This window comes from Trachypithecus francoisi, unplaced genomic scaffold (assembly GCF_009764315.1).
Source record: "Trachypithecus francoisi isolate TF-2019V2 unplaced genomic scaffold, Tfra_2.0 Lachesis_group10, whole genome shotgun sequence".
NCBI classification, from domain to species: domain Eukaryota; kingdom Metazoa; phylum Chordata; class Mammalia; order Primates; family Cercopithecidae; genus Trachypithecus; species Trachypithecus francoisi.
In genome coordinates, this window is record NW_022681455.1 from 34,482,556 (window position 1) to 34,504,027 (window position 21,472).

At 57.5% G+C, this 21,472-nt stretch overlaps 1 protein-coding gene across 1 annotated transcript; it reads right to left on the reverse strand.

Annotated features, from left to right (window-relative positions):
* Positions 1–451: 451 nt before the first annotated feature.
* SPDEF (SAM pointed domain containing ETS transcription factor) lies at positions 452–19,419 on the reverse strand. The gene is made up of 6 exons (XM_033216853.1): positions 19,013–19,419; positions 6,896–7,360; positions 3,647–3,844; positions 2,185–2,232; positions 1,920–2,066; positions 452–1,114 (listed from the first exon to the last, which is right to left on the reverse strand). The coding sequence occupies exons 2-6, from the start codon at positions 7,329–7,331 to the stop codon at positions 936–938; spliced, it is 1,008 nt and encodes a 335-aa protein (XP_033072744.1). The 5' UTR covers positions 7,332–7,360; positions 19,013–19,419; the 3' UTR covers positions 452–935.
* Positions 19,420–21,472: the final 2,053 nt, after the last annotated feature.

Sequence of the window (21,472 nt, forward strand, 5' to 3'; positions counted from 1 at the left end):
GGCTCTCACACCCACTCACAGGAGCTCACGTCTTCACAGATGGTACTGCTGAGGCCTTCGGGAAACAGAAACGGGAGCCGACCAACCTCTCTTCACCCTGTTAGCTGCAAAGCCCTGCTCTGCAACAGAGCAAAAGGATGCGAAAGATACCTTCCCCATTCGGGTCCTGCATGAAGAACCTCTTTAGCACCAGCCTTACCACCCGCTTCTCAGCCCGAACAGGGATAGGGAAGATAAGGTGGCTGTTCTAGCCCCTCCTTGACTTTGAAGCCTCACTATCTCTCTCCCAGAAGCATCCACCAGTCAATTATCCCTTTCCCTTTAGGCTCAGCCCAAAGCCACCTCCTCCAGAAAGCCTCCCTTGACTACTCCAGGCCCTGTGACCACAACCACATTTGACCATTGATGACCTCGGGGCTGTGCCATTCACTGCGCAGACACTGGGGACATGTCAGTTCTCTAGTATCTTTATTATCCATTCCCGGGGGCACTCCTGGCTCCCCAACTCAGGGGTGCAGATGTCTTCCTCACCATGCCAGGTGTGGTGCGGATTGGGAGGCAGGCGGATGGAGCAGAGAGAGCCCTGGACTGCCTGTGGCCTTGGTCGAGTCACTGCCCTTCTGTAGGCTCTGCTCTGGAAATGCTGGGGTCAGAGGCAGGTGGAGGGGTCCTTTGTTGGGGAGCAGCCCTGGCTCCCTCTGTCCTCCAGGGGAGCAGCTGGGGCTGAGGAGGAAGCACCCCTGCCCTGGGGTCCCGAAGGCCCCAGAGGGCCCATATCCCCCTGAGAGCAGCGGCCGCCCCTCCCTGACCTCGGGCTCTGGAAGGTCAGAGCAGCAGAGCAGACTGCCCGTTTCCCCCCAGCTCAGGGCCTGGCTGAGGCAGGGCAGGCAGGAGGGAGACCCCTGAGGGCGGGTTTCAGGCCCTGGGCCAGGCACTCAGATGGGGTGCACGAACTGGTAGACGAGGCGCTGGGAGATGTCTGGCTTCCGGATGATGCCCTTCTTGTAATACTGGCGGATGGAGCGGCTTAGCTTGTCATAGTTCATGGCGGGACGGTTCTTGCGGATGCCCCACAGCCGGGCCACCTGGGCTGAGTCCTCAATTTTGAAGATGCCTGGAAGAGTAGGAGGGCCCCGAGAGAGCCAGCGGTATGAGTGAGTCGGCAGGAAGGAGAAAGACGCAGACCACCAGGTCAGCCTCATGGCGAACCAAGAGACCCCGTGCAGAGGCCTCCTTCTGCTCGGGCGGGGCCGGGTATTGGGACCCGAATGCCTACTCCCAAGGTGCAGTTGTGGTGAGGGTTAAAGAGATGTGTGCAAAGCAGGTGCCACAGGGCCCAGTGAATGGCAGAGAATACTCTGGAGTCACAAACTTCCCGGCACAGGTGAGTCTGTGTACCTTAGTGGGTTCCCTGGGGCCCTGCAGTCCTGGCCCTTGCCAGTCCCTGCTCCTGTGTGGGGTTTGCATGCCCTAATCCAAAGTCCTGTGTGGCTCCCAGCAGTGCCCACGGTTCACTTGGCAAGAGCACTCCTCCCCCATTACAGGCGTCCCTGTGGCTCCCAAGCCTGAAACAACATCTTTGCTATTCCCAGGCAGTTTCAGCCTGCGCAGGCCTTTCTGGCGGGATTAATTAATACGAGATGGTGGAGGGAGAGTCGATTTGGAGCTCGTTCCAGGAGCTGTGCTGTACTAAAGCTCCTAAGTGAGACAGAGTCCAGCAGGAGACAGATATGGACACGAATTGCACACAGACCCCCCCAGGGCCATCTCATGAGAGCTGCGTATTTGGCATCCAGGACAAAGGTGGAGATCAGCTTCACCCCTCCGCCCGCCCCTGCCCCCATGCACAGTGCCTGGCAGGAGCCCCCACAACCTCCATGCTCACTGGCCCTGCAGTGCCCCTTGGGCACCCTGCTCACCCTTCTCCTTGTTGAGCCACCTAATGAAGCGGCCATAGCTGTGGGGCTTGAGTAGCAGCTCCTTGAGGAACTGCCACAGGTGGATGGGCTGCCCGGAGCATGACGAGTCCACCTCGCTGTCGGTCCAGCTCTCCTCACTGGTCGAGGCTGGGTGGCCAGGGAGGGTGGCAGTGAGTGGGAAGGGGAGGCCAGTCCCTGCTTCAGTGGCAGCCACCCCTCCACCCCACCCGAGCCCCCACCCCCACCCTGCCCCTGCCTGGCTCACCGCAGTAGTGAATCGCCCCAGGTGAAGTCCGCTCTTTCATCCAGGCCGCTGCAGGGCAAGGAGAGGGGGTTGGGGACCCAGGACTGGTGGAGGAGGGGAGGCGTTTGGGTGGGACTGTGGGGCCACAGGAGCCCCTTTGTGGCTGGGGGTTGCCCCTGAGGCTCCCTGCCACAGTCCCTGCCTCCTGCCAACCTGGGGAGGCAAGCTGGTTACAAGAAGCTGCTTCCTGGAAGAAAATTCAGGATTTCAGAGCTGGGAGGGGCCATAGAGGGCTTGCATGCATCCGCTTGTTCAGATGAGGACATCTGACATGGGGGCTTGCCGGGGCTGGGGCAGGGCACTGGTCTCTGACAGGGTCATATGAGTGGGCCCTGTTTCTACTCCTTGACTCATTGAGCAGGCACCATCTCCTCCAAAGCACCCGGCCCTGTGCAGTCAGCAGTGGGTGCCCTATGAGATTGAGACAATTTAGACACTCGGGCTGACGCGCAGCCATTAGAAACAGGGCAGGCCGAGCGTGGAGGCTCACGCCTGTAGTCCCAGCACTTCAGGAGGCTAAGGTGGGTGGATTGCTCGAGCCCAGGAGTTTGAGACCAGCCTGGCCAACATGGCGAAAACCTGTCTCTACCAAAAAATACAAAAGTGAGCAGTGTGGTGGTGCACCTGTAGACTCAACTACTCAGGAGATTGGGGTGGGAGGATCCAGTGAAACCAGGAAGTCGAGGCTACAGTGAGCTGTGACTGTGCCACTGTACTCCAGCCTGGGCAACAGAGTAAGACCCTATCTCAAAAAACAAAAACTAAAATTAAAACAGGGCTGCTGTGTACAGACTGACAGGGGCAATACCCAAGACATACTGTGGTATGCAGAGCAGTGTAATACTCTGCTACTATTTATGTCAAAAAAAATAAGAAGAAGAAGAACTGAATATATGTATATGTGCTTGAATATGCATAGACTTTCCCTGGAGAGATACTCAAGAAACTGGTAAGAGTAGTTGCCTCTAGGGAGGGGGTTGGAAGCTGGGGGTCAGGAGCAGGAGGGAGAAACTGTTTATGGTACACTGCTTTTCACTATGGTCTATTTTATAACATGCACATTTATTACTTATTTAATAAAAAACAAACAAACAAAAAACAAAATTTTAAAAGGAAAAAGGACTTCCTAGTATCCATGGTTGCCCCAGCTCTGACACCCTGCATCCTCACAGTCTGATTTCTACCTTTTAACCTCCCAGGTGCTCTGTCCCACAGCTCTCGGGCCTTGACCAGGACTGGGAGTGGGTTGGGGTGAGGAGTGCACCAGGATCCAGGAGGCAGCTCAAACTGGGGTTGAGATTCAGAGTGGAGTCCAGCTGGGGGCCAAGGGGCTGCTGCCCCAGCAGAGGGCAAACTCCTGGCCAGCATCCTGTCCCTGGCTTGGAGCCTCAGAGGGGCTGCTGCCATCCACGCCACATCCTACCTGACTTCCAGATGTCCAGGTGGGCGTGCAGCACATCCCCGCCCAGGGGCGAGCGCTGGCGGAACTGCTCCTCCGACATGGCGCACAGCTCCTTGCCCGCCAGCTCCTGGAACGCCTTGCCCACAGGGGGCAGCCGGTATTGGTGCTCTGTCCACAGGAGCCACTTCTGCACATTGCCGGGACTCCAGTCCACGGGATCTGGGCAAGAGGCATCCCCTCAGCTCAGGGGTGGCCTGAGAGCACCACCCCAAATATGGCCCCCCCTGCTGTGATGGGGCACCCACGGGAACCTGTGGCCTGAGACCTTGTGCTCCTGGGGGTGGGTGTAGGTCAGCCCCTGGGGGCCCCTGTGGAAGTGGGTACCCGAGAAGAGAGTGGGGCGAGAGGAAGGAACCAGGGCCCTAAAAATGAACTTGGTTCAGGGCAGCCACAAAGGAGCTCCTGTGGCCCCACAGTCCCACCCAAACGCCTCCCCTCCTCCACCTGTCCTGGGTCCCCAACCCCCTCTCCTTGCCCTGCAGCGGCCTGGATGAAAGAGCGGACTTCACCTGGGGCGATTCACTACTGCGGTGAGCCAGGCAGGGGCAGGGTGGGGGTGGGGGCTCGGGTGGGGTGGAGGGGTGGCTGCCACTGAAGCAGGGACTGGCCTCCCCTTCCCACTCACTGCCACCCTCCCTGGCCACCCAGCCTCGACCAGTGAGGAGAGCTGGACCGACAGCGAGGTGGACTCGTCATGCTCCGGGCAGCCCATCCACCTGTGGCAGGTGGTGCATCTGTACTGCCTGCCTCACTCAGGCCTTGGATCCTCCCAGATCCCTCCAGCCTCTCCAAAGGACCTTTCGAGGGAGCCCCAGACCCGGAGGGACAGTGACACTCTACCAGAAACACCTGGGCTTCTCCATCAGGTACTTCTTGCCTTTCCCAAACCCCTTAAGGAACCAGAGAAACACCCATCTGGGAATGAGTCTTAGAACCCCACCATTCCCTCCAGCCCCTGCATCTTACAGATGAGGAAACTGAGGCACAGGGCACTCTATCCCCTTGTCCTCCACGGAATAAAGGGCTGGATGCACAGGAGCTGCTCCGTGCACGTGTTAAATAAGTAAATGGCAGGGCACAGGGTGGTCATGGGGCAGCCGCAGGCCCCAGAGGCCAGAAGGGGAGCCCTTGGCTAGGTCCTAGATATCCCCCTGGGGTGCTCCTCTGGGGTGAGCCTCATAGGCCTATAGGTGGGGGATAGGCTGGTGGGCATGGTCACAATAGGGCCTCCAAGTGAACACCATGGTCCAGCCAGTGTCCCAGCTGAGTGACCTGCAGGCTGGGCTGCCCCCACTTAATAAGCCCATTTTCCTCCCCGAGGTCAAAGCCATTTGTTTCTGTTCCCATTGTTCAGGGAGCAGGGCCTCCCTAGCCTGTGGGTGGGGAGGAGGTCTGTGGGAGAACTCCTGGAGTCGGCCTGGCATGGGCATTGGGAAACTGGAGGACTGAGGCATCAGCAGGAGCAGCTTCAAATGAGGACATCAAAGGGGCAGCTTTGGGGCCAGGGGCCAGGCCTGAGGAATGCGTGAAGACCCCTGCTTCCCAGGGAAAGGTGCACAGAGTTGAGTGCTACAGTGTCAGGGCCTGAAGACCGAGGGACATCACGCCTTCCAGGTCTGGCTGACAGACACATGTATGCCAGGCCCTGGGAGGTCCCCTCCTCATCGGGGCCTTTCGTCCCACCAGACCAGTGACACATTTCTCTATTTATTTGTGATCTGTTTCCCTCACTATAATGTCAGCCCTATAAACACAGGGACTTTGTGTTCTGTTCGCCACTCAATTCCCCAGTCCTAGAATAAGGCTTGGCATATTAGGAACTGCTTTTTGGCCCAGAGAGGTAACACATGCCTGCAATCCCAGCACTTTGGGAGGTCAAGGCAGACAGATCACCTGAGGTCAGAAGTTTGAGACCAGCCTGGCCAACATGGTGATATCCTCGTCTCTACTAAAAATACAAAAATTAGCTGGGTGTGGTGGTGGGCACCTGTAATCCCAGCTACTCAGGAGGCTGAGGCAGGAGAATCGCTTGAACCCAGAGGCAGAGGTGGCAGTGAACTGAGATCACGCCACTGCATTCCAGCCTTGGTGACAGAGTGAGATCCTGTCAAAAAAAAAAAAGAGGCCGGGCGCAGTAGCTCACGCCTGTAATCCCAGCACTCTGGGAGGCTGAGGTGGGTGGATCACGAGGTCAGGGGATCGAGACCATCCTGGCTAACACGGTGAAAACCCGTCTCTACTAAAAATACAAAAATTAACTGGGTGTGGTGGTGGTCGCCTGTAGTCCCAGCTACTCAGGAGGCTGAGGCAGGAGAATTGCATGAACCCCGGAGGCAGAGCTTGTAGTGAGCCGAGATTGCACCATTGCACTCCAGCCTGAGCGACTGAGCGAGACTGTCTCAGGAAGAAGGAAGAAGGAAGAAGGAGGAAGAAATGCTTCTTGTTGAACAACTGTTTATTGAGCATCAATTATGTTCAAGGTGCTATCCTAGCATCTGGGGATGGAGTGACGAACAAAACACATGAAAATCCCTGCCTTTGTGGAGTGTGCATTCCAGTGGAGGACACAGAGAGTGAGTGAGATCAATAGATATGGTGTGGCACGTCCGAGGAGAGTAAGTGCTATGAGAGGAAGCAGGTGGGAACAGAAGGTAGGGGTGTGGGCAGAAATTTTAGAAATTTTTCTTCTTTCTTTTTTCTTTTTTTCCATTTTTTGTTTGTTTTCTTTACCATGTCCTGTGCTCATGGGCAGCAATTTTAATGGAGGGGTCAGGGAAGGCCTCATGCGGATGGCGCCATCTGAGCCAAGACCTGAAGGAAGTGAACCACGCAGATATTTGGGGGAAGAGCGTTCTAGGCTGAAGAAGCAGCAGCGTAGTGAGTGTTGTGGGAACAAAGAGGCTAGTGTGGCTGGAGCAGAGTGAATGAGGGGAGAGCAGAGTCCAAGAGGAGGTGGGGGGGCACAGAGCTTGAATTCATATCATTCAGCACCTACTAGTGGGGACACTAGGCTGGCATGGTTGGGACACTAGAGATGGATAGAAACCTTCCCAGCCCAGGCTCACAGCTGACTGTGTGTAGACGTGCCAGCATCCCCGAAGCTGCCCGAGGCTGGGCCAGAGTCCATCCAGCAGTACCCCGACCCACCCCAGCAACCTCAGCCTTGCCTGTGACCCCTCTTACGGAAGCGGGCACAGGGAGAGGGCTCACCTGCGGTGATGTTGAGCAGCTTGCAGGCCGTCTCGATGTCCTTGAGCACTTCGCCCACCACCATGGACTGCACCTGCTCCAGTGAGTGCTCCTCCAAGGTCAGCCCGCCGGGCACCAAGTCCAGGCTGCCCCCTGGGGCTTGGCTGTCAATGACCGGGCACTGCTCAGGCTCCTCAGGCGGCTCCTCCCGACTGCTGGCCCCAGGCGCCTTGGCTGCCCAGCTGCTGTCCTCGGAGTACAGCATGTCAAAGTAGGAGAGGTAGAAGGCAGACAGGCCCTGCTCGGGCGTGGCGGGTGGACTGGGACTCCAGTCCCGTCTCTCGAGACCCACTGCCCCTGCTGCCACCTTCTCCAAGCCTGTCCGCGACACTGTGTCGGGGGGCAGCAGGAGGTGGCTGGGGGACACGCTGCTCAGACCCGGGCTGGCGCTGCCCATGCCGCTGCTGTTCGGGCTGGCGGCTGTGTCTACGGAAATGAAAGAGGACTCAGGTTTGACGGCTTCTCCATCCCTGTGGGGGCCGCTAAGCTGGTTATGGGGATGAGGGGCCCTGTGGACAGTGGGCTGGGCCTGGGACAGAGTTCGGGGCTTCCGGGTCAATGGGCAGCCAGGACATGGTTGGGCAGACAGGCCTTCTGTCTGGGAAAGACAGCAAGGTAGGAGTGGGTGCAGGACTGGAAATGGATCGCTCCCTCGATCCCCAAGGAAGCCAGGCTGGCTGGGAACAGCAAAGCTCCACACATACACTGTGCTTAAAACAGCCTTCGGAGGTTCCTGACCTCATTCAGCCCTCACAATGGAAGGCATGATTGCCCCATTTGGCGGATGAGCAAACTGAGGTGGGGACAAGGGGCCCTCAATGTCCACATCTTTCCTGCTGTAGCAAAGCTTGTTTTTATTCTGCCCTTTGACAAGGATAGGAGTGGAGGTGGCAGGCAGAGGCCACCATCCTAAAGGTGGCCATCATCTTCACCAGCAGGGGAAAGAAGAGAGGAACAAGGCGGGGGTGTGATGGGGTAGAAACCCTCCCACACGCCGGGCAGTTGGCCAGCCCTTGCCCTCCCACGGGGCTATCTGGAGGGATCTAAGTAAACTCAGCACTCTCGAGGTGGCCTCTGAGCAAGAGCTCACGGGTGTGCGTCTCCCCATACCCCGGGCTGGTGCATGGTACCCACCTCCCCTTTCCCATACCCCAGGCTGGTGCATGGTACCCACCTCCCCTTATCCTCCCTTGGAAGGTGCTGCCCCCAGGGCCCCTTCCAGCTCCCAGAGCCCTCTACTATCCCCGATGCCTGGAGGAGCATGTGGCCACTCGGAGGCAGTGCCACATGCCAGGCTTTCCAGGGGGAGCAGCGGTGGTGGCGAGATGGGGCAGGGCTCCAGGAAATACCTAAAACCCTTAGCAACTCAGCCACCTGCTCCTCACTGCTGCCCCAAGGCCCTCCAGGGGGAACCATCTGGCCTCAACACAAGCGTTCAGAGGCCTTGCTCCCCACGGGCCGCCCAGGCTTGGTTTTGCCCAGGCCCTTTTCCCTGAACCCCATATCAGAGTGCACAGTTTGGGTGAGAAGGGGGACTGGAGAGGTGCGCAAGCACTGATACCCCAGGATATTCTGGGATGGTAATGATGTGGGGACCTGAGACTTAAGAATACATCAAGACAGGCCCGGCACAGTAACTCACGCCTGTAAGCCCAGCACTTTGGGAGGCAGAGGCGGGAGGATCACCTGAGGCCAGGAGTTTGAGACCAGCCTGGTCAACATGGTGAAACCCCGTCCCTACTAAAAATACAAAAATTAGCTGGGCAGGTGGCGGGTGCCTGATTCTCCTGTCTCAGCTACTCTGGAGGCTGAGGCAGGAGAATCGCTTGAACTCAGGAGGTGGCTGCAGTGAGGTGAGATCGTGCCACTGCTCTCCAGCCTGGGCGATAGAGCAAAACTCTGTCTCAAAAACAATAACAACAACAACAAAATAAAGAATACATCAAGCCAGAGGCAGAAGATTACCAACAGATATACACTCCTAATAATACAGAAAACCAGTTAGGGAGGAGAAAAGGAGCAGATCAACCTGTTAAGGGCAAGTTAATTTGTGTCCTTTCTCAAGGGTTATTTATATTTTCAAGTGGTGGTTCTTAAAATGTGCTGTCTGGGCCAGCAGAACCAGCGCCACCTGGGAGCTTGCTAGAAACCTGGATTCTCAGGTACTTCAGAACCACTGAATTAGCAGCTCTGGGGGAGACTCCGCAGTCTGGTTTAACTGGTCTCTGGGTGATTCTCACGCATGTTCAAATTTGAGGATCTCTGCTTTAAAGGCAACTGGACAGTGTTGGGGAAGGCTTTAATCAAAGCACTGAAATCCTCTCTAACGGTGACATTTATGGTGCCCTACTGGGACAGTGGGCGGGGAAGGGGGCTCCCTGATCCATCTCCAGTTACCCTGTGGGACTGACCCGCACAGCCTCCGTATGCAGCTGGCATTTGCTTCTGCAGGTGGGACAAGGGAAAGAAGCCAGTTTGGAAGACACCTCCACTTCGGTAGGGCCACAGCTAGCCCATTCAATTTCACACAACTGAGAAAAAGACATCCCTTCCCCCTGGATAGCATAGCTTGACAAATGGAGCCCGGGTAGAATTTCAGCTCCCTCTGCCCACCGTCCTTGTGCAGTGCAACCTTCCCAGTGTTACATGGCAGCCCTGCAGCTTCCTGTGGTGGAGAAAATGCCAGCAGGAGGGAAGGGTGTTCCCTTTGATTTCAACTCTCCCATTCAAGGGCTCCTTTAAGTGACAAGGAAGGAAAGGTCAGGGTGGGGTGGGGTGGGCAGAGACCGAGGCGGGGCTGGGGATGTGGGGGACAGAGGGCAGACCTGGAATCATTTCAAGTCCTTCTGTGCAAACACTCGTGTGTGCTGTGGGCCCACATTATTTACTCAGGCAGTGCCAACAGCTCGCTCTGCCCCTGGGCCCCACCCTGGCCGGTGCCCATGCCCTACCCGCTAGGTGGCTCCACCCCTGGGGACTCCCCTCTGCAGCCCCCCACCCCTCCTTCATCACCCCCTGCCTGCCTCCCGCCCCGTCCACATCCCCAGAGCCCCCATGCCTGCCACGTTAGGACAGTTTCTGCCAACACCCTGGGCGCCATGCCAGGGAGACAGAAGCTTTTCCAAGAAGCAGAACTCGCTTCCCTTGCGGCCCTCCTGTTTGCTTGGCCTCAGCCACAGGTAGGACGGCAGGCAGCTTCTGTGTTTCAGGCATGGTTGTGTGAGGGGTCGGTGGGGATGAATGGGCAGGGCAGGTGGCAGCATTTGCCAGGAAGGGACATAATGACACATCCTTGACACATTTGCTGAGTGCGTGCGAAGCCCTCACATCCGTCCCCTCACCAGTAGAAAGGCAGCACAGGCCTTATTCTCTTTTGTTTGAGACAGGGTCTCGCTCTGCCGCCCAGGCTAGAATGCAGGGGCGCAATCATGGCTCACTGCAGCCTTGACCTCCTGGGCTCAAGTGATCCTCCTGTTTCAGCCTCCCAAGTAGCTGGGACTACAGGCATGCACCATCATGTCTGGCTAATTTTTTAAATCTGTTGTAGAGACATGGTCTCACTATGTTGCCCAGGCTGGTCTCGAACTCCTGGACTCAAGGGATCCCCCCGCCTCAGCCTCCCAAAGTGCTGGGACTACAGGCACAAGCTACCTCGTCTGGCCCAGCTCTTATTCTCATCCCTATTCTGCTAACGGGGAAGTCAAGGTGCAGAGAGGTAAATCCCCAAATCTAGGTCTTCTGACTCCTGGCTCAGGCTCCTTCCCCCTTTACACCCTACATTCCAGCTTGACCTTGCCCTGTACCTAAATGCCAAGGAATCTACTCCCCACCAAGCCTCAGTCCTAGCTCCAACACTTCCCTGATGAAAAATAAGTTAATGGTTAACTGTGTGGCCGGAGGAAAGGTTCGACTCTCCGCAGATTGGGGGTGGTAGGGAATGCTCCGTCCCCAGAGCAGCCCAGGCCTGGAGTAGGGGGGCTTGGTTTACTGGTCAGGGAGCCAGGGCTGGTGTGCCCAACCTACAACTAGGCATCTCCAGGTTCTGGGCTGGCCTTGGGAGGGAAGAAGAGAGGACGGCACTGTGAGCCCCTGGCAGTGAGCACCAGTGCCATGTCCAGGGCTTTCACCCACATCACCCGCTTTCCTACCCACAGACCCAGCGTGACACGGACTCCAGAGCCCTGCTTTATGGATGCTGACAGTGAGGCTCAGGGAGTCTGTGCAGCTTGCCCGGGGTTCTTCCTGACCGGGCGTGGGTTCTGCTCACTGGACCACACTCTCTCTGAGGCTCATGCTCTGGCCAGTCCCATCTTCCCAGGGGATCTGCCCACCTCCTGACTGGGTTCCTTGATGCTCTAAAGTCTGTCCCCACCTCTTGGCTGTTCATTCCACCCCACTGTTCATTTCCCTGCAGCACCCTTTCATCAGACCCCCCCTGTGCTCAAGAATCTCGCATGGCTCCCCATTGCCTCCCCTGCCCCATCCCAGTGGCCGGTGCCCACCTCTGAGTCCACCTCCTACGTGGCCCAGATAATCAGAGCTGGAAGGGGCCATATATTATGTGATTGCTTCACAGAATGGGAACAAGGAAGCTCAGAGTGGGGAAGGGATTCATGTGCTTATTAGCAGCAGGGTCCAGACCAGAACCAGGGATTGACATAGTGACCACAAATCCAAGCTCTAATGAGAATGGCATTTCATATCCACCCCTGTGCTGTGGGCACAACATGGCTATTTTCTTTTCTTTTCTTTTCTTTTTTTTGAGCTAGAGTCTCGCTCTGTCACCCAGGCTGGAGTGCAGTGGCCGGATCTCAGCTCACTGCAAGCTCCGCCTCCCGGTTTTACGCCATTCTCCTGCCTCAGCCTCCGGAGTAACTGGGACTACAGGTGCCCACCACCTCGCCTGGCTAGTTTTTTTGCATTTTTTTTTAGTAGAGACGGGGTTTCACCGTGTTAGCCAGGATGGTCTCAATCTCCTGACCTCGTGATCCGCCGTCTCAGCCTCCCAAAGTGCAATGTGGCTATTTTCTAAGACGCCCCTTCCTTCTCATCACAATTCATCCCAAAGCCCTCCTGTCCCAGCAGGCCCTCCCTAACAGCTCCTTCCTGCGACTTTCCAGGCTTGCCTCATCTGTGCCATGCAATTCAGCCCAGGATTAAATCCATCAGTGATGGTCTGCCCATGGGGACACATGTGCACTGGAAAAGCTGAGGCTCAAAGAATGGCAGGGAGGTGCCCATAGTCACACAGCACAGCCAGGGCCAGACCAGAGGCCTCCTGACACTCAGGCCACTGCTCCGTAGGCCGAGGGTCCTGGGACGTGCCAGGTGTCTGCCATGTCCATGGTCCTCAGATGGCAGGCCCCAGCGTTCCTACAGCCTTGGCCTGCCAGCCCCATGGGCTGCCGTCTCCTGAGCGATGCCTCCAGCTCCCAAACCTCGAGTTGATCTCTTCTGGATTAAGCCACATGTCTGGATTAAGGCTCAGCATGTCCTGGCTCCCTCCTGCTCCAGAGGCCCCGGATCCCACTCCAGACAAAGAAAGTTTGGTAACAGCTGGTGGAGGCCAAGGCCCAGAGACAGGAGCAGATTGGTGGGGTGGCGGCCAGGGGGATTAGCCACCCTGGGCCCCTTCTCTCAGCGCCTTCCATTCCCCCAGGAAGGAAGATTAAGGAAAGAGAGCAGAGGGACCCAAAATGAGAGATTTAGTGCAGCTTTTCCTACCACTACCCTCTGCCTACTCTCACCCCTCAGGGCTAGGAATGTGCCCCTTGAACCCTTTGCCTCCCAGGTTTTCACTCCCACACCCCAAGTGGCACCAGCAAAAGATGCCCTCCCTGACAGCTCCCGACACACAGTTTCCGGGAATGGAGTCACCTGGGAGGCCTTTGCTAAGGACCAGGTTGCTGTGGGGGTTGGAGCCTGTCTTCCACATCCTGCTTGGTCCCAGCTCTCAGGCCCTACCTTCTGGCGGGGTGGTGTGGGGTAAATGTACCCTCGCCCCCACCTCAATCCTGAGACCCAATGCCAGCCCACCCAGAGCCCAGGACCCCGGCTTTAGTCCCCATTGAGAAGAGCGCTGAGGGAATGACAGAGATGGTCACTCTGGGCCTGCTGCTCAGCCCCCAGCCAGCCTCACTCCAGGAGGAAGGTCTGACGGGGAACAGACCTCCTCTGGCTTTCCCACGTGGCCTACTGAGCTGGCTGTCAGCCCCTCCCTCCACCCATCCAAGCCTCTGGGCCCCCTTAAATGGGCTGGAGTCAGGGGCTGTGGAGGTGGGGCCAGGACAGGAGCCATGCAGAGTGGGCAGGGGCCACATGGGCCTGCCCCGGTCAGCACCTTGGAGAAGAGCTGGGCTACCCAGGCCGCAGGAAGTCCCAGCCAAGGCCACAACCAGGCCCAGCCACAGCAGCATGTCTGGCTTCCTTGAACCCCCTGACCCCTGCCCTACCCCATCCCCTCAGGGCCCCCGCCTCTCTCTTGCCCTGCCGTTCCTCCCACCCCTTCTCTGCTCCTCCAACCCTCCCATAGGGAGGACCTTGCTGCAACCTCGCCCTTCAAATTGCTCTTCAAACTAGCTGGACCCAAGAGATGCGCCAGACCCCTTCCTTATGGCCCACCATTCATTGCCCAGAGCACCACCTCTGCCTACCGGACAGACCACCCCTCTGCCCAGGAAGGGGGCCCAGGCTGCCACCTCTGGGCCAGCAGCTCCTGCCCTCTGTCAAGCACTGCATTGTGGCCATCTCCAGGCACCTGCTTCCCCAGGGTCTCCAAGGGTAGAAGAAGGGAGCGGGGCGGTGGCTGAGTGAGAGAGACCTTGCTGTCTTGGACTCCGCATGAGAGTAGAGGAGGTGGGTTTCTTCTAGACCTCCTGGCTTTCCCCACCTCCTCTGGGCACAGACCTGTCCAGGCCACCTGTCCCCCTAACTTTTGCAGGAGCCCTGATCTGTGTGAGTTTCACCTTAGGGAGCTAGCTAGTGGGCCCAGGAGTTGGGTTCTGTGGGGGGAAGTATAGGGGAGTGGGTGAGGCTTTGTGGGGTGGGAAGCTAGGGGCAGGGCCACGTAGCAGGAGGACGGGGCACAGGAAGCCAGAGTGGAGGGCCAGGGGACCCCAGTGGTTTTGCTCTTCCCACAGTTCCCACGGGCAGCAGGAACACATCTGCATCGGTGACGCCTCCTCTGTGCCCCGCTGCGTGGGCAGCCCGGGTGTCCACACACACCCTCACTGACACCACTTCCAGCGCTTTCTGGGACAGGAGGAAGGTCAAACTGAATAAACTGCTTTGCCGGGCCCTCCCAGCTGGGGCAGCCAGCATTATTCCCACTTGACGGACAAGGGCGCTGTGACCTGCTATGGGGTACCTGTCCATGCGTGAGCGAGCAGGGACTCGAACTCAAGACTCGGCTCCCCTTCCTTTCTGCTGGTGCTGACAGACCCGGCACCTTCTAGCTCCTAAGGTCGCCCCTGTTGACCATCCCCTTTGCCTCTGCTCAGGCCACCTGCCAACCCAGCCCCACAACGGTTGCCTTGGTGGGGTAAAGGTGGCACAGGTGCCCGCGGCCTGGAGGTACAGAGGCCCAATGCAGCCCCAAGTGGACCATTGTGGCTGAGTTTGCTCCAAAGGGGGATGTGGACTGGAAAGAACTGAAGACCTCCACTTCAGGAGATTCGGGTGATACCCAGCCCTATTCCCTCTGTAGGAGAGACCCTGGGTGAGTCCCTGGTCCCTCCAGCCCTCAGTCTCCTGCTCTGTAGGCCAGGTCATCTGTGAGGACTTTTCTAGCCTGGGCACTGTCTGGATTCTACGATCCATGAATCTTGCCATCAGCCTGGCTTTGGGGACTTAAAGAAGGATGGTGGGGACACAGAGGTGGACACCTGGGGCTCCCCTTGTAAGCAGAGGCATACTCCATTTACAGCTGACACTTTTGGCAGGATGAGGGGTGTGGCTAGGTGTCCCCCACTGTCCCTGGAGTTGGTGTCTGGAGGCTCTGAAAGACTCAGCCCACCCTTCCGAAGAAGCAGAGCCGGCTTCAGGCTGTCCTGCACCTCACGAGCTGCCGTCAGGCCTGGCTCCCACCCCAGCAGCAGCACCTCCCCGCCTCCTCCAGCCAGCAGGGACCCCGGCCCAGACAAACCTGGGGCTTGCAGTGAGTCGTGCTGACGGGGCGGGGACAGAACCCAGTTTCCCACCATAGCAAGTACAATTCTGCTCAACTTTCAGGGATTTCCAGAAATTGCCATTCATGTCTTCCTTCAGCCCTGGTTGAGCCCATGTGTATGTCAACACATTTCACTTCTCAGCGCCCCAGTCAGGCCTCTTGGCCCCACCAAGGCTGCCACGCCCCCACCACCAGCACATCCCCACTCCTCGAAGGGCCGGCCACAACACCTTCCCTCTTCCCTACCCTCCTCCAGCCCCGCATATGGTACCTCCCAGCTTGCCACCGGACAGGGGCCGTGAGGTTTCCTGGATCTCTTGCTCCCCACAGCCCTGCCCAGCCAGGCAGCCGGGTCGTTGAGGGCATGAGGACACAGGGATGTCACCAGAGCTCTGCTGCTCCTGCCTGAGGCACCTTGGCCAATCCTCTCGGCCTAAGCCTCTTCAACAGTGAAATGGGGACTCATAAAGACAGCTGTGTGTCTGGATTTTGAAGTCACCAGGCAGGACAGCGATGTGAGAAGGCTTCACCATCTCCCAAGAGGTGTGTGTCTACAGTGGTGACTGCTGTCTCTATCTCGTGTGTTTCTGCGGCCCCCTCCAGACCCAGCACAGGCCAGGGAAGGCAGAGGCCCTCCACACACCTGGTTGTTGATCTGTAAAATCTTGATGGGCTGAAGGGCAAAAACGTTCCTGCGCCCTGATCCTCAGGCCCTGGAGCACACCTCCAGGCTTGGAGAGGGGTGTTAGGACAAAGTGAAAGACTCCAACATCACAGAAGAGAAAAGTCCAGAAAGAACTGTCCTGACAGGCTAAGAACAGAAATTGCTTCAAACAAGGTTGAGATGGGCGGGAGTGGGTTATTAAGGGGCTATCAGGACTGGTTCCCACCTGTGAAGTGTCAGCAGAGACACATCCTCCTTTTGTCCTGGCACAGAGTGTGGGGAGGGGCAGAAGGAGCCAGGTCCCAGCAGCCCTCAGAGCAACTTGCTACCCCAGGAGCAGAGAGGCCTGGGCCTTGCCCCGCAACCAGTCTCAGGTGCTGGAGCCCCGGGCTGGGCAGTCTCTCTAGCCACGTCTCCTCTGTGCCAGAGCTAGAGGGAGAAGGAGGGGGGTCTTTATCCTGGTGATGCCCTGTTATAATCCTGGGGAGGTCCTGGTCCCGTCCGACCCCCAGCAGAGTCACACTAAGGTCCCTGGCTGGGGAGGAAGGATGAGCCTCTCCCTCCCCAAGTCTGGAGGCCCGCTTCTACCCACCCCCAACCCCAGCCGCTGAGAGGTGGAAAAGCAGAATCTGGCAGGGGGCGCCTCCCAGGCTGAAAACATGCAAACTAGCCAGGAGAAGGAGCTTGGCATTAAATGTCAGGAAGAGCCCAGGGCAACTCGGCTTGTGCAAAGTTTGCTTTGGGAAGAGTTGTTCCACCTGACAGGCCACTGGCTTGGCTGGGGGCACAGGGTGGGGCATGAACGGGGTGGGGGTGGGGACCAGGAGAGGGTCCCAGACCAGGTTTGATCCCTGACTCTCTGCTCTCTAGCTCTGGGGCTGGGGCCAGTGACTCGGCCCCCTCTGAGGCTCAGTTGTCTTGTCTGTTAAATGGGGTGTCAAGAGCATGTCTTAAAGGGGTTGTGGAGATTGAGATGGAGGGTGAATGGAAATCATTTATGATGGGCTGAGCGTATGTGAGGGGGGCCCTGGGCGCAGGTGAGGGGATCGGCTGGAGAAGAGGAAAGAGGGAATGGGGTGAGGAAACCAGGGAGCAAAGGAAGAAGCAGAAGGTGATGGAGAGTAGAGGGGGTGGGCCAGAGGGTGGAGTCTGGGGGGAGCTGAGGATGGTGATGAGGGAGGCTGGGGCCCTGTGCTGCTCTCTAGCCCAGTCCAGGCAGCTGCAGGCTTCGCCCATCCTCCCTGCCCTCTAGGAGGAGCCAGAACCAAGAATTCTTGCCCCACCCACTTCCCCACCGCCCAATGCCCAGGAGACAGGCTGGCAAATCCAACTCCTACACAGCCTTCAAGGTCCTACTCCAGGCTGTCTCCTCCATGAAGCCTGCTTTAATAGACAATAGCCTTGTCTAACCTTCTTGTTTCACAGACAAGGTGTTGCAAGTACAGTGAGGAAAAGTGACCCACCCACGGTCCCACATGGCGGGACCTCACCTGTTTCTTCTTGCCCTCCACCTAGAGGGTCTTTGTCCCCCTGTCAGCCTAAATTAACTTCCCCAGGTTACACTCAGGCTGCAACAAGTCATTTAGCACAAAACTGCTCTAATGGTTTCAGGGCCATTCACTTCATACTTGCAACGACCTCATGGTAAAAAGTGGGTTCTCCTGGTTTTTGCACTTCCTGCCAGCATCACACTTCCTGAGCATTGACTGAGCACTACTGAGTGCAGCCCTATTCCCTCAGACTTGGTTGACAGGGAAGTCCATCTAATTCAGAGGGTCCTTGTGAAAACCGAAGTGTTTTACAGCTGACAGTGTGCAATAAGCAAGTCTGGTAGTTTTCAGCTCTGGATCCCCCCTCATGGGGCCTCGCTCAGAGGAAATGCACTATCAGCCTCTCAAAGGCGAGGGTGGGTCCCCTACGCAGTGAGACCACCTCCTCCACACAGCCCAACCTGCCTGGGAGCTCCAAGGATGGCCCCCGCCATTTGTTTGTGAATTTGGGGTGGTGGGAATCCAAGTTGGGGGTCCTTGGCTCTGGCCGTTCTTGCAGGTGGGGGGAGCGAAGCTCAGCTGGCCTGGCTGAACCATGGCCTGGGCCTACCTATCTGGTGAGGCGTCTCCTCCCCATCCCTGCCCACCAGCTTGGGCCTGGGGCAGCCTGGACGCCTGTTTGCTTTGTTACTCAGCTGAGCAGCTGGTGATGGGGAGATGGAGCTTTATTGGGGAGGTTGGGGCAGGAAATGAGGCAAGTCCCAGCCCTGGCTGAGGAGGAGGAGAAAGCCTATGGCCATCATAAAGGACACAGGCTACGCAGGGCTCACGGCCTGGGTGTGGGCTGCTGGGTGGCCCCAGCTGATAGGTGAGGTGAGGGATCTGGGCCTGCCCATCCCCAACATGCATTCACACACACACACACGCGTGCGCTCACACGCACATGCGCACACACACACACATGCGCACACACACCTTGGTCAGCCTCAGGGGCACCCAGTTGCCCCGGCCCTTCAGCTTCCCACCCTGTCATCCCACCACCCACTTCCTCTCTCTACTGCAGGAATCTGGCAAATTGTAGAAATGAGCACCTTCGAGGGACCGCTACTGTTGCTTTCCTTATGTGTCAAGACCGGGACCCAAGGCTCTCCGCTTCCCCCAGTGTCCAAGGGCTCAGACAGTGTGCTCGGCGGTGACCCCCGTCCCCCGTTTCCTGTGCCCATCTCTGCCCAGCCTAGCTCCTGGGCTCTGGACCTGTCTCCCCAGCCCCGACCTGGACCCGGCCTTAGCCTCAGCCCTGACCCATCAGGCTCCAGCAAGCCCCTGCCCACTGGTGGCCTGGCACCAGGGAGACCCTTCCTCAGCAGAGCAGCTGGGCTGGCAGCAGCAGGAAGCCGCTTGTGTTTTGCCAGCCAAGCAGAACTGGCTGGATCTCAGGGGCTGCGGCTCTGCATTTGCGTAGCGGCCTCCCCTCAAGCTGCGCAAACTGGGCTCAGTGTGGGGTACTCCAGGCCTTGCCAGGCAAGGGGGCTCACCCAGCATGTAGAGTTGGCCCAGGGAAGCAGTCTGGGGAACATGAGGAGGGGGCAGGGAATTCTGAGGGTAAAGGGACCTAGGTCACAGGGTCACTGATGACAGGGAGATGAGCTCTGAGCTGGCAAAGTGCGCTCCCTCCAAGTCCTGCCTGCAGTTGCCCACCCCTAAGATGGCAGGGAAAGACCCCGTGCCAGGGTACCCGCACCTCCCGTTGGACTCACCTGTTAGCTGCCTGGTGCCCAGGGAGCTGTCTGCTGCAGTGCCAACTTCAGGGGCCGGGAAGAGGTGTGGGCTGCTGAAGCCACTGGTGTCTCAGCCAGGCATCTGGGGGGCCAGTGGAACCAGGGGCCAGCAGGGCTGGTGGCAGAGGCAGCACTCAGATTGGCCACTGGAGGCCTGGCCACCCTCAAAGGGTGGCACTCTGAGGTCTCAGGGCTGCGTGCCTGTAGGGAGTCCCCTACCCCTAGCCCAGGGCTGCCTGCTGGCACTATGGTAAGGCCAACCTGAGGGGTTTGCAGGGGGCTGGCAGCAGGCTTGGAGGACTGGGTCTGTGGGGCAGTGTGGACGCGGCACAGTGCAGGAATGTGTTGGGAGGAAGTCAGACAGCCGCGAGATGAAGAGTTGGCCAGGGCCTGATTTCCCATTATAAGTAATCCTTCCTTATTTACCTGAACAAATACACTCCTTGCTTACCTCAGACCACAGGCAGGCTCCCGGTTAACCCTTGCAGGTCTCCCCCTCCCTGCTGGGTGATTCATGCCCTGACAGCCAGGGGACTCATTCATTCACTTGCTCATTCACTCGTTCATTGGTTGCTGCATAGCCACTCAGCTCATATTATGTGCAAGGTGCCGGAGATACGTCAAGTGGGTCCAGGGCTGGAGTTCTAAGATGGATCAGCTGAGGGCCAGGGACAGAGAAGTGAACAGCAGTGGAGATCCAGAGCCACCCATGCCCTGATGGAGGGCTGAGGGGACTCTGAGGGTGGGTACCAACCAGGGAAATCAGTGAGGGCTTCCTGGAGGAGGTACTGTCTGGCTACTTAGGCCAGGGATGGAGAGAGCTTCGGAGAACCCTGGGGAGGGGTCCCGAGGCTTGTGGGCCAACCACGACCTGGTGGGAACTGTGTTCTCCATGCCCCACAGGGTCCTCATGCAGACCTGTCACACAGTGGCGGTGAGGAAGGACTCAGCTTGCTTTCCGAGGCCCGCAGTGGGGCGCCAGCCAGCAGCAACTTACTCTCCCACAGCCCCAAAGGGTGATGGCAGGGACGCCACGCAGGACAGGGGTACCCACCACCAAGCACTTGCTGCCCCAGCCCCTCCACCTCCCTGAGCCCTGCGGGGGCCACACATTCCAGCTTTTGGCTTCCTCCATGTCCTGCCAGGTGGGCTGAGGGCTGTCCCTGGAGGCTGCGCCTTCCTTTCTCCAAATCATCTCAGAAGGGTTTCACGTACCTGCTACCTCCATTCTGACAGGGGAGAAAGTTCTAGATAATGCTGATTCTTCTCTTGTTTCAGGAGTAACTGTGTAACTGCCCACAGCATGAGGATTCTGGGGTTCCAGGGGATCCCAAGGCCTTTAGAACTAGCCCCTCACCTTCACCAATATCCACATTCTCTAACGTAAGGTTGCACTTTGCACCCCCGGGGAGCCCTGTACTTGGCTGTTGTCGTCACTGGCACCTTGGTTGAGGATCAGTTATCAGTCATTCCCCAGAGAAGTCTGAGGTAGGACGGAGTGGAGGAAGGGGAGGTAACACAAGGTCCTGAAATGGTACACTCGACCATTCCTAATCCCCAGTGGTCCAGCCCTCCAGGGTCAATAAAGAAAGACACGCTATGTTTCCAGGTGGATCTCCTTCCCCTAGAGTGCGTTTTTGTGCCTGCTTCTCTGCTGGCCAGGCCTTCCTCCTCCCTCTTCTCACAGAAGCCTGGCTTATATCACAGCATTCTGATGCATTAATAATAATGGCCACTGCTTAACAGGCACCTACTGTATGCCTGGCACTGTTCGGTGCTCATGAGATGCTAAGCTGTTAATCATACTATAAGCACTATAATGTGGGTAAGTACGAGGAAGACCTAATTAAATATTTATTGAGGCCGGGCGCAGTGGCTCATACCTATAATCCTAACACTTTGGGAGGCCGAGGCGGGCAGATCACTTGAGATCAGGAGTTCAAAACCAGCCTGTCCAACGTGGTGAAACCCTGTCTCTACTAAACATACAAAAAAATTAGCTGGGCATGGTGGCGGGCGCCTGTAATCCCAGCTACTTGGGAGGCTGAAGCAGGAGAATCGCTTGAACCCAGGAGGCAGAGGTTGTAGTGAGCCAAGATCCTGCCACTGTACTCCAGTCTGGGCAACAGAGCAAAGTTCAAGAAAAAAAAAATTGTTTATTGAGTGGATAAGGTGTCAGACATAGCTGTCAATTCTCCTCTTTTCCTCAGTAAACAAGGCTTGATTTTTATTTTGTATTTTATTTATTTTTGTAGAGACAGGGTCTCCCTATGTTGCCCAGGCTGGTCTCGAACTCCTGGCCTCAGGCAATCCTTGTACCTTGGCCTCCTAAAGTGCTGGAATAACAAGCATGAGCCACTGTACCTGGCCAAGGCCTGGTTTTTACCTGGGCACATGGCTGCCTAGAATTAAGACTATCCCAGCCTCCCTTGCAGCTAG